Raw genomic sequence first — 15,904 nt, 5'->3', positions numbered from 1 at the left:
CTGCGAATCACTGTACTATTACTCTGCGAGTCACTGTTCTATTACTCTGCGAGTCAGCATAGGATCACTTCGCGAGTCACTGTTCTATTACTCTGTGAGTCAATGTTCTATTACTCTGCGAGTCACTGTTCTATTACTCTGTGAGTCACTGTTCTATTACTCTGTGAGTCACTGTTCTATTACTCTGCGAGTCAATGTACTATTACTCTGCGAGTCAGCATAGGATCACTTCGCGAGTCACTGTTCTATTACTCTGTGAGTCAATGTTCTATTACTCTGCGAGTCACTGTTCTATTACTCTGTGAGTCACTGTTCTATTACTCTGCGAGTCACTGTTCTATTACTCTGCGAGTCACTGTACTATTACTCTGCGAGTCAGCATAGGATCACTTCGCGAGTCACTGTTCTATTACTCTGTGAGTCAATGTTCTATTACTCTGTGAGACACTGTTCTATTACTCTGTGATTCGCTGTTCTATTACCCTGCGAGTCCCCTTCCTTGTCCAAGATCTTGGAGAAGGTGGTGTCTGAGCAGCTGTCTTTGTTCCTGGATCAGAGCGACATCCATGAGAAGTTTCAGTCTGGCTTCCGTAAACATCACTCTACGGAGACAGCTTTACTGAAAGTGTCCAGTGACATCATGATGTCGGCTTACTCTGGTAAATTCACTGTTCTGGCTCTCTTGGATCTGTCCTCAGCCTTTGACACAGTTGATCACCAGATCCTGCTGAGAAGACTGAGGGATGAAGTGGGACTGTCTGGTTCTGTGTTAGAATGGTTCTCATCTTACCTTTCTGGGCGCAGTTTTAGTGTATCTGCCAATCAAATGAGGTCTGAATCGGTAGATCTGTTGTGTGGAGTCCCTCAAGGTTCTGTTCTGGGTCCTTTATTGTTTTTGCTGTACTTAATTCCCCTAGGTAAAATCATTCAGCGATTTCCTGATGTGTCACATTTTTGCTGATGACATACACCTTTTTTGGTCCAACTGAGCCCCAGAGGCTGAACAGCTTAGTCTTTTGTTTCTCTTAATCAAACAGTGGCTGAGTGAAAACACTTTGCAGCTAAATTTGGACAAAACTTAAACTCTGGTGATTGCTCCTGATGATAAGGTTCCAGGGTTGAGTCAGTACTTGGGTGACTTAGGTCAGTCTGTCAAACTGAGCCTGAGAAACCTGGGTGTTATATTTGATAAAGACATGTATCTTGTTCAACACTGTAGAAAACTGACCAGAAACTGTTTCCTTCAACTGAGAAAAATCTCTAAACTAGAGCTTGTAATCCATACGTTTGTGTTTTCTCGTCTGGACTATTTGTTTTCATATCTTACAAGAAGGAGCTGTCTCGCCTGCAGTTGATTCAGAACTCTGCAGCCAGAATTCTGACCCGCTCTAGTAGAAGAACTCACATTTCTCCGATCCTTAAAACTATTCACTGGCTTCCAGTTTCTTTCAGGATCAACTTTAAAATTCTGGTTCTTACATCACCTTTCTGATCTAGGTTTACACCCCAGCTCGGGCTCTGAGGTCTGTGGATCAGAATCTACTGATGGTTCCACGCACAAGGTTCAGGACCAGAGGAGAGAAATCCTTCCAGGCTGTTGCTCCTAAGCTTTGGAACGTCTCCCTCTCTCTTTGCACTTGATGGATCTACCGACTCTTTCAAGAAACATCTTAAGATGTTTTTATTTGTTCAGGCTTTTCCTTGATTTTCTTGAACTCCTGTGTTGTTCTCAGCGTTATCTTGACCTTTAAAGTATATACTTTATTGAATATTGTTTTGATTGTTTAAGCGCTTTGTAAACCTGGTCTGGAAAAGCGCTATATAAATGCAAACAACTTACTTACTGTTCTATTACTCTGTGAGTCACTGTTTTATTACTATGTGAGTCACTGTTTTATTACTCTGTGAGTCACTGTTTTATTACTATGTGAGTCACTGTTTTATTACTATGTGAGTCACTGTTTTATTACTATGTGAGTCACTGTTTTATTACTCTGTGAGTCACTGTTTTATTACTATGTGAGTCACTGTTTTATTACTATGTGAGTCACCGTCTTATTACTATGTGAGTCAATGTTCTATTACTCTGCAAGTCACTGTTCTATTACTCTGCGAGTCATTGTACTCTTACTTTGTGAGTCAGCTTATTATTACTCAGCGAGTCACTGTTCTATTACTCTGTGAGTCTATTTTCTATTACTCTGCGAGTCATTGTACTCTTACTTTGTGAGTGAGCTTAGTATTACTCTGCGAGTCACTTTACTATTACTCTGTGAGTTAATGTACTATTACTCTGCGAGTCACTGTACTATTACTCCGCAAGTCAGCATACTCTTACTCAATAAGTCAACATAATATTACTTCATGAGTCAACATACTATTACTCCACAAGTCAACATACTATTTCTAAGGTGTCCCAGGTCACACTTAAGTCAGATCTGTTCATCAGTGTACTTGACTGTCTGCAGACAGAGTTTCTTGGATCTATGACATCGAGAGACACACTGAAAGCAGCCCAGCTCATAACATAGTCAACAAATCTAACTTGCATTAATGGACAATTTAGTGGCCATATTACAAAATTTGTATTTGTATTAATGCAGGTTTATTTTGACTGTGATATAAAACAACAACTCCAAAGTGTGGCTGAGTTCCTAAGAATTTCCACAGAAAAACAGAACTATAACAATATGTTCTGCAGCATTGCAGCTGGTAACCTGACTAACAGCTGGAACTCCCAACTCCGGTGAATCCCACAATGCCTGAGGCCAAGTCTCCAGGAACAAACTATGGTGTTGAGTCAAACAGGAGAAAATGGACAATCAGTGACACACAACTTGGAGACAGGCAGTGACAGACAGATGGCTCATCCAATCGTCTGCCAAGTACATTTAAAAGTTGCCGAACAGTTTCCAAGGACGACTTCCCAGATGGTTTTCAGCAACAAACCATCTGTTAGCGCAGGTTATCAAGTGCATCCAAATCTTTTATAACAAGTTGAAATTAGCCGTGAGTGATTTAAGTAAAAATACATTTAAACAAGATAGTCTGTCGCTGTATTTTTTGAACAAATATTAGAAGCAAACAAGCATCTGGAGTGAGTTCCTCAGTTCTCCGAAGTGAGAGGACATTCAAGTTTTTGTCATGGAGACCTGATGACAGATGTCCGTCTAGAGGGAGTGGAAGTGAAAGACAGACACAGTGGGAGTGAAGAGAGCACCATAAAAGAGCAGCAGGAGAGGACAATTATAGGAAAGAGAAATGAGTGGAAAAATAGACTCTTAGCAAGAGCAGGACCCCAGTCCGAGCTTAATAACCCTCATTAACTCCATCGTTGACCAGGAGCCATTGAAGAAGATCTGAAAGAAACTCTGTTACAAGAACTACCTTTTATTTGAGAAAAGAAGTGCAGTTTTTTGTACATTCATGATATATTCTTTTGAATTATTGGAAAATCTTAAGCAGGGGTCACCGACCTTTTTGCAACCGCCGGCTGGTCTAAGGGCACCATGTGACCAGAGATGGGCCCCCACCAGTTTGGTCATTAAAATAACTTAATATTTATCATAATGGACGATAATAATAAATCAAAATGATTGATCCCTCAACATGATGGAGTCAATATGATGCAGGATGGAGTAGATAGTAGATGGAGTGCACGGATGCTCCTCCCAAGATGCAACACTAATAGACTCAGGGACTCATTCATTCCTCGTGCTTTTGGACTTTATAACTCTGAGTTTGAGGGCAGGAGAGAAAAGATAATTCTATTCCATTTTAATCTTCGTATCCTTTTCTTTGCGTTATGTCCTTTGATCTATGTTCTTTATATTTGCACTTTTTCATTCCTTGCGCTTTTATTTGAACTTTGTTCTTGTTTTTATGAAACTATTATCTGCTCTGAACTGAAGCAGATCTCCAGTTGAATTAATTAAATCTATCTAATCTAATCAAATCTAATAAATATCAATGGGGCAACAAGAAAGGACATAATAAGATAGTTATTGTATTAAAATATTTTTGGATCAGGCCTAAGTGCTACTCCTTTGATTTGTGAGGTTAATATGCTGGAGACTCTGATCTAAAATTATTTGAGATCATTGGATTACCATAACTCTTCTAAACAGGAGGCTTGAGTTTTTTGTTTTTCTTAATGGACATTTTTTCTGCCTAGTGATTGCTTTGAACGGAGCCCCCAACATGACATGGTAGCTCGTGGTTACAACATACAGCTCATCATCCCAAATTGAGATGTTATGTGTTTTTTAAAATCTTATTGTGATGCAGAAATGTATATATTTGAGTATTAGTCTGAATAAAACACATTTGTTTGAGGAATAACTAAACCTTAAAAACTGGCCAACCCTCGTTTTTCTTTTAACTGAAAAGGCTTTCTAGAGATGAAATCATGTTGAGCATAACCACGCCCACTCTACTGTGATTGGTCGAGCATCAAGTATGTCACCGCGCGCCATCAATCCCAGAAGTCTTCACCTCCAAGGGACTTGTTGTGTAACAAAGCAGGGTGTGATTACAGCTAGCTGGGGGAGGAGTGAACCCATTATTATGTCTGCTCTCGTAACCTCTTGTTCGCCGAGATTTCAGACAGGGGGAAACTTTATAAAGTAATAACTTCTAAGCCATGTTGACTCGCTAACACGACATTTAGGAGGAACTGATCCAGGGAGCTCAAGATCCAGGGAAACGGATTAACAAAAAGAAAATGTCCCATCCTGGTGAATTTTCCTTCGAAGTAAGATGTCTCCGTATTTTATTCTCTCCAGTACTTGACATTGCTGGAGAAGCCAAGAGTGGCAGCCAACATTTTCCTCAGGAGATTGGGCAGAGGAAGAGAATGGCTGGAGAGGACAAAAGAAAATATTTCGCCCAGGAAATGAAAACCAGATTGTGACAAAAAGATTCAGGAAGCAAACTTGGGTAAATTGACACAAGTTAACACGCAATAAGTGAACACACACCTGCTCCATCTATATGATGCCTGTGGTTTGTTTGCTATTGGCGTGAGGAGTTTTCACTTTGTTTATCAATGAGTCTGTCACACACACACACACACACACACACACACACACACACACACACACACACACACACACACACACACACACACACACACACACACACACACACACACACACACACACCTGTTGTTTCTAGCAGGGAGTTTAGATGAGTTCCAGATGGTCCGACAGACATTGATGGTTAAATACATTTCCACCTCACACAGTTAATCTTTTATCCAGTGTTTCATTAAAGGTTCAATAAAAACATAAACTGCATAACATTTACATTTACATGATGTAAATGACGATCAATTACAAACAAGGCGATGTTGGTAGATCTGTCACGAAACCTGTTTAGTATATTTTTAAGACACTTCCTGTCTTGAATTAACCTTTTTTTATTCTTTATTTCCTTATTATTTACACTCGGATGTGAACATTGTCTGTAGATCCTTTGCAATTGTCCTTTAAAACTGAACTGTGTTTTGGACTCTTTGAAAAACTTTAATATACATTTTATATTTGGTAAAACAGTCTATCAAACATCCCTCTTAAAACAGGAAGTGTAAAAATAGTCGGATGCCAGAATGGTGGTATATCAGTGGAGTCAGAATACTGAACGTTTGAATTAAACATTGAAACTTTTTTTTTTTTCAAATGAAAAGCTTTTTATTTACCTTTTTACATAATTAAATTCAATTATTTGAATATTGAAAGTTTTTTTTTTTTTTAATAAATTCAATCATTTTTTAAAAAGCCTTTTAAATTCAATAAAAATGATGTTATATAGGGATCAGCTAAAAGTTAGCTCTTTTGGTATTATCTGATGGCACTATTTCATCATCTTTACATTGAGTTTTTTTTTTTTAAATACCTGAAAATGTAATGAATTTAGATTTTTGTGGGGAATTAAATAATTTTAATATACATTAAAATTAAATACTTATTAAATGCAGTTATTCAATGAAAATAAAGAACATTTTAATGTAATGTAACTGAATTAAATTATTCAAAAATAATTGGAAAAAATATATTATTTATTATTAATTATAATTAAGGTAAGATTTATTTAAATTCTAACTTCAGCAGAGAATCTTAAACACACAAGAGACTGTGACTGAGACTTCTAAGCACATCTTAAAGTCTGTACTTAAACACTTCATATCTAAATATCCGCTGTCAATGGAACGTTGGCTCCTCCAGAACAAATCAAAGTAGTCGTCGTTGTTTGACTTTTAAAGTTGTCTGCAGGTTGGCGGAGTGTTAATTACAAGCGTCTTCTCCGAGACGAGCGGAGGTCAGACGTGTCTGCTCGATGAAAGTCGCGCCTCCTGCCTCTCCAAATCTATTTACTTTAGCGTTGCGTTCTTACGGCTCGACGACTCCTCAAGAGTCGACTCCAGGGAAGCTTCTGAGATTTGTAGCAGGGACCGGCACTGGGCCAGTAAATACAAACTTAAAACTGTATTTTTTATAACCTCTGTGATCATGTCCAGTATAATTAAAAGTGGAACTTTTGTCCATTTTAGCTAAATTGTCGTGTGTAAACAAGAAGGATCTGTCTGTCTCGCCTGCAGTTGATAGAAAACTAAGCCAGTATTCTGACCAGCTCTAGTAGAAGAACTCACATTTCCACGATCCTTAAAACTCTTCACTGGCTGCCAGTTTTTTTCAGTTTAATTAAAATTGGAACTTTTGTCTGTTTAAGCTGATCGCAGTGTACTGATTTGGGGATCAATAGATTACAAACACTGATCCACAACATAAACATGTTGCAAAACACAAAATGGTAAGCAGATAAAAATGTCTTCCACTGAAATTGTTTTAATGCCTTTAAACTCTTGAAGACATTTGTTTCTAAAGGTATTTATAATGTTTCTAATGTATTTTATATGTTGTTTAAAATACTTGTTTTCCTTAAGAAAAATGTTAATATTATCATGCTGCAAAGCAATAAAGTGTAATAACTCTACAACATGGCGAAAACTTTCAAAATCATCGTCTTCTTTTGAACGTATTATCAGCAAGATGGAAGAATTTGACGACCTTTGTTTATCTCCCAATAATAGTCATAGTTATTCTACCTTTTTCGGGGTCGCAGCAGGAAAAACCTTGAGAGAGATATTGCCGAACACAGAGCTCAGCAGATAGATAACTAAATTCCACATTCAGCAGCAGAGTTGATAGGTGAGCCGCTGGTGTCATCAGAGGCAGGAATCTCAATAAAGCGCTCACTGCAGGGCGAGCACTGAGTGCATATTATGAAAGAAATGGAGGGAGATATTGGTTTTTGATTTCGGACCGTCTGAGATTGCACTCAACTTTTGACATTGTGCGAGTATGCAAAGCAACAAGTCCTTCAGCCTCTAATGGCCTCCGCGCTGCCGTGGGTCTTATTATTGTTGTGATGCGTCGTCGGCTCCTCAGAAGCAGCAGAGGCGAGCGAGACATTGTTGAATAACAGAGGAATAACAATGTTAGTGGGTAGCACACTTAAAGTGATAGTTCACCTAAAATTCAAACTTCACTCATTTTATAATCACCCTCATGTTGACTAATGTTGGATTATTTTCAGAGTAATCTGTTCTTTTTAGAGTTGTAGAAAAAATGTTTGTTCATTTTAATGAAACGACTGGAGCTCAGTTGTCTTTGTCTTCATCTTCTTCCAAAAAGACACTTAAAAACATTCAAATACCTCCATACAGTCTACTGTCTACGCTGGAAGTCCTCAAGATATTACCCGGAGTACTTCCTGTTTTTTTTTTGCTATCGTTCTTTTATTGTTTGCCACAATTATAATCCATACGATTGTCTCTTCTCGTTTAGACTATTCTAAATTCTAATTTTTTGGTGTCTAAACAAGAAGGATCTGTCTCGCCTGCAGTTGATACAAAACTCTGCAGCCAGAATTCTGACCTGCTCTAGTAGAAGAACTCACATTTCTCCGATCCTTAAAACTTTTCACTGGCTGCCAGTTTCTTTCAGGATCAATTTTTAAATTCTGGTTCTTACTTTCAGATCTATTCATGGTCAGGCTGGATGGATATATTTTTTCTTAGTATAGAATATATACAACTGTATATAGTATAGAATATATATATATGAATGTATTTTATTTATATTTTATTTTTATATATATATATATATATATATATAAAAAATAGTGGCTCTCATATAAATCTTTTATTTGTTTTTAGATATTTTTAATATTAATATTAGTTTTTATTTTCTACTAGTTAACATTTAAACAATCAAAGTGCAATATTGGCTAATATTTTTTATATTTTAAGTTTTATTAAATTTGTACAATTTATATCCGGTTTTTGTTTTTCACAAGCTAAACTTCTCATTATACAAGATTATTTTTAATTAATTCTACACATCATAATTCAATATTTTGCACGGAAAGGTAATTGTCAAGACCGCTTAAAAAAACCTACCAAGTGATCAATAAAAGAAGTCGGGAAGGTTTCTATTCACCAGTCGGTTCAATCTATGGAACCGTCTTAGCATTAGCAAAAAAAGTTTCTTTCAAATCCTAAAATGACATGAGAAATAGTTGGTCGTCGTTGTTGTTGTAGTTTCCCATTTACTTCAGCTGCTCAGCCCACGTGTCAAGAAACGTGTGATAGCAAATCATGTGGGAGAGGAAAACTGAAACAAATCTCCGGTGATGGATGTGGACTCGCTTTTTGGGCTGTGTAAGTGAAAAATGAAAAGCGTTGCGATGTGAGAGGGAACATGGCAGCCTGGTAAAGGCTGATGATCTCTTGGCAGCTGGAGAGAAAAGAAAAGGGCGATTTTATTCCACAAAAGAACGTTGATGAAACGCACAGAGACAGATTTCATTCATCACCGAGCGCCAGTTGTCAACCTCGATATCCGAAGGTGAAATAGAAGCTTTTTTTTTCTGAGCTCCCGCGTCCGGTCAGCACCTGTAGCAAGTTTCTTTGTCTGTTTTTTTTCGGTTATTGAGAAAATATCTGACCGACACAACACAAGGTAAATTGATAGTAGGGAGTCTCCGGAGGGATACACAACATTCTTCCTGTGTGTCAGGATTCTGCATATTTAACGCTCGGCTTCTCTACTGCTTTTTTTCTCAGGCCGTCAATCTTTTCTTACACTTTTCTCGGTCCTGTCAAGCAACAATTCATATTTCTGTTTTGAGTGTATTTGACAAGAATCTGCGATACGATTTGTATCACGATACAGGGATATGAAAGAACAATAATGTATTTGTAGAATAGTCCAGTACTTGAGTCGTAACTGGTTTTGTCATTTGTTGTGACTGCTGCCATCTAGCGGCCGGAAGTTTAGTTTCAACATGAAAATAACCAAGGACAAAGATTATTTGCATCTAAATTGTGAAGTATATTATTGTATTTTAAACACAGTTTATTGAAGTATAAACCAATAAATAATTATAGAAATCAATAAAATGGGATTTTAAGACAAAATAAAAGAAATGGTTTTTTTTCTCCTATTTTTCCAACGACACATTGCCATCAATATCAATGCAGTATTGTAAAAAACAAATATTATTGCGATATATATCCTCGTATCTGTATTTTCTAAAACTACTAGTTTTGACCTCCATATATTTGAAGGTAACACCAGGAAGCAACAACCACTTGATATGCCTTCTTAAGAAAGTATTGAATATTATATGTTGAGTATTTAATAATTAATTTTTATTTATTCTGTTCCATTAATTGGGATGTTGAGGCAAAAGTTAGCTACCTAGGGTAAGAGACAGGGGGAAATGAGGATCCTCCATTATTCCCAGAGTCTGGGAGGAAACCTGAGTGCCCAGAGTGAACCCACGAGATCATTAATAGAAGCGTGGAAACGGACCTACAATCTATCTTCTGTGGAAGGAAATTGTATTTTGCAAAACTCAGTGACTCGAGTAACACATGACTTGTGACTGTAAAAAGGCCACACGGACAAAAAAAAAAAAAGAGGGGTCAATCAGTTGGTCCTTAATTACGGGTAAAGCCAGCACATGTTGAACATGTTCAGTTTTTTTCTCACACAATGGACCATTATGGACATTGTTCACAAGAACAGCGCACTTTGATGGAAACATTGACTGGAGAGAATGTAAGGTATGTAATTAGTGCAGGAAATAAAGGCTGTTTTTGCTAAAAAGGACGTTAAATACTTCAGAACTGTGAAACCAGAAAAGGCAAGAAAACCATTCGGATGGTTGGAAGAATGAACTCAGTCAGGGGTCATTTCCTGGGGCACATCAAATGAAGTGAAAGTGGCCTCAAAAGAAAGACATTCTGCAAAAACAACAGACATTTCTGCAAATACACAAACCTCCATACTAAAAACTTGTCAACCTAACTATGCTTACATTTACACCTTATATAGCTTTGTATTCATTTACATTAGTGTAACTCTTTATTCTCTCACTCTACTTTTAATGTCGGTGTTTACGGATGCTCCTCTGAAGTCATCATTCCTTGATATACCTCCACTGGTGTTTCATCCCCCTCTCCCTTGTGTTACTACAACTAAAAGTATATCAATCAATTTATGAATCAATTTACTAATAAAGACATCACCACGATAATTAAAAAAAAAAAACGTAGTCTTCCAGAAACAAAACATACACATACAGTAAAATAACTAGAGCTAGTGCTAGAGCTGAACGATTATTGCATATTTTCCTAAATATGCAATTATTTTTTCAATGTCCTCTTTCGTGCATTTTTTTCTCTAATTCAATAAATAATAAACAATTTTACAGTGAAATCTATTACTTTGTGATTTTAAAGATAAAGGCAAGCATACATTGAATTAAATAAGGAGGTTTATTTGGGTACAATAGTACTTTAATTACACATGTAAACAGACATATTATATTCCCTGCAAATATTTAAAAAATGTGGGGTAAACATTAATATTTATAAGTCAATAATAAATAATAATAATTTAAACTGGTCACTCATTCTGCCTTTTTTCTTCCAGCTAATTTTTTGCACAGTTGCTCTTGTCACTCTGTTATCTTTAAAGTTAATCTACTGAGATACAAAATAATAGGTTGTAATTTATCAGTTTGGAATGTTAGTAAGTAAGTAAGTAAGTAAGTAGGTAAAGGCTCAAGGCACAAAGCGCATTAACAATTAAAAACAATACAGAATTAAAATAGATGTGATTGTACAAGTTATTAAACTTAGAAGTGCACACACACACACACACTGTTCCTGTGATATCAATATTCAAGTCGCGGAGGTTTAAAGAGTTCGGATTATGACGCCGATAGTACATGTTTTTCCATGTTGTTGAGACACTGGTAGCATTTTATCCACACGGTTCTCATATATGATGCTGCTCTTTAGCTTCTGTAGACGCTTCTGTAAATGAACACAAGATTTAAAATAACATCGCAACCTTTGCGACGATCGCATTTTTTAAAATCGCGATTTAATATTGCAAAAGACCGTCTCTTGACCGTCACTCTGCGAAATTGCAATTTGCAGAACGATTTTCAAGATTGCAGAAGAAAAACTGCAGACTGCAGGCGGTTATTTTCGAACACTGTAGTCTGTCCGACTTGCTTTCTAAATTGAATAAAAACACTTTCCGACTCACTTTCTAACCCTCGCAAACTAGTTTTTCCAACAGTGCTCTATCTTTCTCTCACAAATATGCACTACGAGAGCATTCTCCCATGGACTAGTTAATGTCAGGATTATGTTCAGAGACCAAAATTCAGGTAGAAAAAAGTAAAAGTAAAACAATTAAGTGCATTAAAAAAACATCTCACCATAAGCTCTGGACTGGTTACAACATTTTTGTGTATTTGCATCGATGTATGTTTGATTGTATACTGACGATAGTGTTGTGTATGTTTGTGTCTCCTAGCTTTTACAGACTTTGTGCCAATGTGTGAGTTTGTGTTTAAGCCTTATTTATAATTTGTATTTTATTTCACTAGTCAAGAGTCACACGCTGATGTTTTCAGTTTTCTTTTTCTAAATGAAAAACCTTTTAGGCAGTAATAATAAATAGAACATTGATTTATTCCGCCCTGTAACAAATATCTCACGGACCACGATGATTGAAGTTCTCATGTTTACACGAGGCTGTGATTCCGCTGTGGATACGATACAAAGATGTGAACTAATCATAATCATTACGTTTCAAACTTTGAACTGTGGGAAAACGGCTTCATCTATAGAGCGAGCCTAAGAAAAAGCATGAAATGAACATCAGTTTCCTCCACTTCTGCCACAGTAAACAGCGACTGAGCACGCTAACAGGCCAGCGAGCATCCTTGGCATTAATAACACGCGAGGTCATGCACACAAATCGAGCTCTCGTCGTAAATCTACAGCTACACACACTGCCTGTCGCTTCCAATCACACACTCTAATGTGATTGTGATTGTGTGTATTACGCGGCATCTGAAGCACTTCTTCGTAAAGTCCTCACTCCGATCACACGCGATTCTAATTTATTTGCTTCCCATGTTAAGAGACAGCAGGGCAGAACTGAACGCCTCCCGAACACTTCATCATCCGACTTACGGAGGCGCGTGTGTGTGTGTGTGTGTGAGAGTGTTGATTATCAAGATCAACTGCCGAAACACTGTTTACCCCGAGACGAGGAGAGAAGCCGTCGCCGCTCGGGGAGGTGGAGGCCGATGATTTAGAGCAGAGAAGAAACGTGAGGAGGAGAATCAGTTGGACCAATGGAAAGAAACATGGCTGCAGGGGTGGTGCTCAGACAAAGAGGAGAGGTGACAAGCCGGGCCCGCGGGCTGTGAAGTAACGGCGTTCAGTGGCGGGTTCCTTCGAGCGACGACACCCAGACATCATAGTCGGTCTGTGGTCGACTTCACTAAACGTGGACTGAAGCTGTTAAGACTCGTCAAGAGTCCGCATTAGTGAGCAAGCTTTTCCAACTCGACGTCAACAGATCAGAATACACGAGCCGGCGCTTTAAGGGTAGGAGAGGTCAGAGTTCACAGTGGACAGAGTGATATTGGTTAAATTGAAGCATTTGAGTCATAGATGTTGACTGTGTCGGATCAGCTTTCGGCTGCTGGTGAACAATGAGTGACGAGGCTGAACGTTCAGACACAACATGATCTGGAGCTTATAATCCATGTGTTTGTGTCTTGTCGTTTAGACTATTGTAACTGTTAGTTTGGTGTCTAAACAAGAAGGATCTGTCTCGTCTGCAGTTAATACAAAACTCTGCAGCAAAAATTCTGAGCCGCTCTAGTAGAAGAACTCGCATTTCTCCGATCCTTAAATATCTTCACTGGCTGCCAGTTTCTTTCAGGATCAACTTTAAAATTCTGGTTCTGACTTTCAGATCTATTCATGGTCAGACCTTCCATCAGTGATCTGATCCAGACTTACACCCCAGCTCGGGCTCTGAGGTCTGTGGATCAGAATCTACTGATGGTTCCTGAACACGCTTCAGGACCAGAGGAGAGAAATCCTTCCAGACTGTTGCTCCTAAGCTTTGGAACGATCTCTGTGTTTGATGATCTACTGACTCCTTCAAGAAACATCTTATTTGTGCTTTTCCTTAAATTTTCTGGGACTTCTGTGTTTGTCTTGTGTGTCTTGATCTTTTAAAGTATATATTTTAACTGTGTATTGTTTTTGTTTGTTTAAGGGCTTTGTGACCCTGGTCTAGAAAGATGCTTTACAACCTTCATTTACTTACTTACATAGTTCTGTTGATGTGCGTTTTAGCTTATGGTTTAAAACGTCTTCAAGAGCATCAAAAATATAGAGTCTATGTCAGTCAATTATTAAAGCTAGTTTACAAACTGACCTACCGATCAAAAAAGGGCAAAAAAAAAAAATAGTACGAACGGCAAAAAAAATACCCAATTGTTAACGAGCATGAAAAACACATCAACAGCTTGTTTCTCTGCAGCAAGATGTTCTCGTATAGAGTGTGTGTTTTGCAAATTTCTTTTTCCGGTTTCTGCTGCTAGTCTTCTTGTCCAGAAAAGTAACTTGATGTTTCAAGCGAACAAGCGATTGTTAGTTTACAGAATATCTGGTCTTTTTTCAAAATAAAACACCTTTCAGACAATACTAATCAATCCAGCAGAATTTAGGTAAAATATTCTTTATTTCTGCGCGGCCTTGAACAAATGCCTGAAGAACCAGAAGCGGGCCCCAGAATTATAGCTGGGGACCATCGGTATGTTTTGTTTTTGACTTGAATATTCATATTTTAAATCTGTTCCTTGACCATTTGCTGTAATAATTAAATGATGATAAAAATGAGTCTTTTAATTAATGCTAATTAAACTTGACCTTGATCAGGAAGACAAAACAGTCTGATTTAGAACTCTTGAGACAAAACAAGCACATTTTGTTGTTCAATACTGGAGTAGAAATCTCCCCTGATTTACTCATTAGAAAGAAAAACACAGGCTTTTCAGTGGTCGCCTTAGATTTAGCACAAATATAAATCATGCGACACAGAAATCTTAATTGTTCACAAAAACTCTCAGAGATGCTCTCGAAAGGTAAAGTAATGGGAGCGAAAACGTGTTTTGCCACACCACATAGATGGGAATCTTCAAATGATTGATGGATCCAGATGGTAATTTGAAACTTCGAAAACTAACATTAATGTATTTTATTCTGTTTAGTTGTTTTTCAGTTATCTTGCAAACATGCAGATGAATGAAGCCAATCGTTGGCATCAGTAATGAACCACCAAAGCATCTTCTTCGTTCGTCTGTTCCTTACCTTGAGTCCGAGGAACATCTCAGGTGCGTTCCAGTAGTAGGCTGATCCCAGATCGTTGACCACGTCAGAGTGTCGGACGCTGAGATACGGAGGCGTTTCTCTGTAGACCGACCAAACCCGTCCTCCCGTCTGACCGGTGAGGTGCCAGCCGGTCAGAGACGACTCCTACAATGACAAGTGTGAGGAATAAACAAGTCAAAGTACAGCTCGGTATTTCATGTTGTGAGTACACAGGTCAATTGAGGTGTCCATGGTGTAGCCGACGTTCAGATTTATAGCCAATCAAGATCTTCCTGTGTCAGAGAGTGAGGCAACAGCATCTCTTTATCGAGTGCACTTTGTAGAATCGATGCATTAGGGGTGACTGATCTTCATCCAGATGACCTCATTACTTAGTCAACAGAGAGCAGGGAGAAGAAACGTGAATGAGATATGAGCGGGAACACTGTCCGGTGAGGTGGTTCTGCATGTCAATCACGAATGTGAAATATTTGATTCATTTATTTCACAATGCTAGTGTATTTCACTGAAGCACAACCAGAGACATGAAGAAATAGTAATAGGAGGTGAGAGGGTGAATTTAACATTTCAAAAGTATCTATTTCTAATAGGATGCAGTCATGACTGCTTTTTTTTAGAGGTATAATATGTGTTGTGTTGAGATATTTAGGGGTAACTAGACAAAGCATATAACGCAGAACAATTACTAAGAATTTAAAGGTTTATTTACATGTCATTTACATGCTTTGGAAAAACCAACAGCAATTTTGTGTTTAAACTTTGCCCGTTTTGTAATTATTATTGAATACACTGGTACTTAAAGTGCAACTAATGTGTAGATTCAAGTGTGTCTTAAATATATGTGTTATTATAATGTATTGTGTGTTTGTTTGTACAAAACTCTCTTTTCATTGAATAGTGACATTAGAAAATTATCTTAAGCCCCGCCAACAGAAAACCCTTTTTTTGGGATTCAATTTTGTTTACCATAACCACACCCACTCTGCTGTGATTGGTCGAGTATGGAGGTTAGTCACCGCACATTATAAATCCCGGAAGTCTCCACCTCCAAGGGACTCAAGGGATGTTGTATAAACATAGGGCGTGATTAGGCTGGAGGAGGAGTGAAGCCATTATTAC

The 15,904-nt window shown here is 37.8% G+C and overlaps 1 protein-coding gene across 3 annotated transcripts in view; it reads right to left on the bottom strand.

Annotated features, from left to right (window-relative positions):
- Window positions 1-15,904, bottom strand: part of lama2 (laminin, alpha 2) — a 158,828-nt gene that overhangs the window by 92,528 nt on the left and 50,396 nt on the right. For all 3 annotated transcript variants that reach the window (XM_087804981.1, XM_087804982.1, XM_087804983.1), the window contains exon 14: window positions 14,765-14,929. In XM_087804981.1, the coding sequence (XP_087661107.1) occupies window positions 14,765-14,929 (165 nt within the window). The remainder of the gene's footprint in view (window positions 1-14,764; window positions 14,930-15,904) is intronic.

Source organism: Callionymus lyra, chromosome 13 (assembly GCF_982586985.1).
Source record: "Callionymus lyra chromosome 13, fCalLyr1.hap1.1, whole genome shotgun sequence".
Taxonomy (NCBI): domain Eukaryota; kingdom Metazoa; phylum Chordata; class Actinopteri; order Syngnathiformes; family Callionymidae; genus Callionymus; species Callionymus lyra.
The sequence above is the reverse complement of the archived record's forward strand: the minus strand, read 5'-3'. Positions and strand labels throughout refer to the sequence as shown.